This window comes from Octodon degus, unplaced genomic scaffold (genome assembly GCF_000260255.1).
Source record: "Octodon degus isolate 3935 unplaced genomic scaffold, OctDeg1.0 scaffold00066, whole genome shotgun sequence".
NCBI lineage: Eukaryota > Metazoa > Chordata > Mammalia > Rodentia > Octodontidae > Octodon > Octodon degus.
This window is the reverse complement of record NW_004524642.1, coordinates 1,114,250-1,115,615: the sequence shown is the minus strand read 5'-3', so window position 1 is coordinate 1,115,615 and position 1,366 is coordinate 1,114,250. Positions and strand designations below refer to the sequence as shown.

Here is a 1,366-nt window from a genome sequence, read left to right as displayed (position 1 = left end):
TCTTTCAGTGGTCAGTGTAAAATATTTCCTTCATTTTGTTCGTTTTAGTGCTTTTAAACATATATTTCTTTCTTTTGTAATTATGATCCTCTCCTACAGAAAATATCATATAATTACATTTGTTAATTTAAGTAAAAATAGCGATAAAAATTACAGATCAAAACATTATTCTTCTTTGAACTATTGAGATTGCTTAGTAATAATGGTCTCATTTTGTCCCCTCCAGCCCCCCGCACGTCAACATTCCGAGTTGGCCAGAATCCATAGAGGATTCCCATTCCTGCTTGCACAAATTCAGAGCTGCTAATTGGAGTTGGAAGCAGGCTATGCATGGAATCCCAGCATTCCGGAAGCTGGGGCAGCAGGATCATTGTGGCTACAAAGTGACCAGCCTGGGGTACGACCAGCCTGGGGTATAAAGTGAGTTCAAAGCCAGCCTTAACTGCAAAGAGAGACTCTGTGTAGAAAAAACAATTGGAGATCGATCAAAATCAGAATGCACGGCAAGTAACACACTCTGGATGGGTGTATCAGGTTAAGCCTTGACTGAGATCTACCCAGGATCCCTCGGATTAACTCTGGACGCTCTCGTTGCCTAGTTACAGGGGCTCTCCCCGCGGAGCTCCGCCTTCTTCTTCTAGAGCCCGCCTACTTCCCCTTTCCACCTCTCCGAGTGGGCGGACGACCAGGACCCTTTAGCCACTCAGAGAGCCCAAACACAGATCTGCAATCAATGATTGGAGAGCTACAATGTGGGCGGTGCCTGAGGGCGGGCCTTCCGCGTCTCGGAAAACGTCAGCACGTCGGTGCTGGGCTTTGCTCGGGCCGGACCCGCTAACTGGGCTCGAGTGTTTGCCCCTCGGGTCCCGGCGTCCCAGGGGAGCAGGGTAGTTGTGCCCCACTCGCGAGCGGAGCGGCGGGGCGTGGGGCTCGGCCCGGCCACCTTGCCTGCCGGCAGCCCGCCTCCGGGCCTACCCGCCTCCTCGTCGTCTGGGAGGCCGGGCTCCTGGGATCGGCCGGGAGGCTGGGCGTCCCGGCCGCGGGCGCGGATGCGCGGTGGCGGCGCGGGCGGCCTGGCATGTTCGGGCTGATGGCCAATTGCTGCAGCTGGTTCAAGCGCTGGCGGGAGCCCGTCAGGTAGGCGGCGTCCGCGGGGCCGGGCGGCGGGCGGCGGGCGGCGGGCGGGCGGGGTCCCTGTGGTTCCCTGCCAGTCGTGGTCAGTAGTTCCACCGCCCTTGTAATTTACCTTGAGTTTGAGTTTCTTAAAAAGTTGTTTGTGTATGATCGGAAACTGTCCTTAGTGTATTTTTCTTCTGAAAGTTTTCTAATGGACTTTTTAAAAGGACAGGCATAGAACATATTCCTC

At 54.4% G+C, this 1,366-nt stretch overlaps 1 protein-coding gene across 2 annotated transcripts in view; it reads left to right on the top strand.

The window, feature by feature from the left end:
- Window positions 1–795: 795 nt before the first annotated feature.
- The window catches only part of Arl13b (ADP ribosylation factor like GTPase 13B), an 85,339-nt gene continuing 84,768 nt past the window's right edge, over window positions 796–1,366 (top strand). For both annotated transcript variants that reach the window (XM_023719241.1, XM_004634818.2), the window contains exon 1: window positions 796–1,137. In XM_023719241.1, coding sequence (XP_023575009.1) covers window positions 1,079–1,137 — 59 coding nt within the window. In that variant the 5' untranslated portion in view covers window positions 796–1,078. The remainder of the gene's footprint in view (window positions 1,138–1,366) is intronic.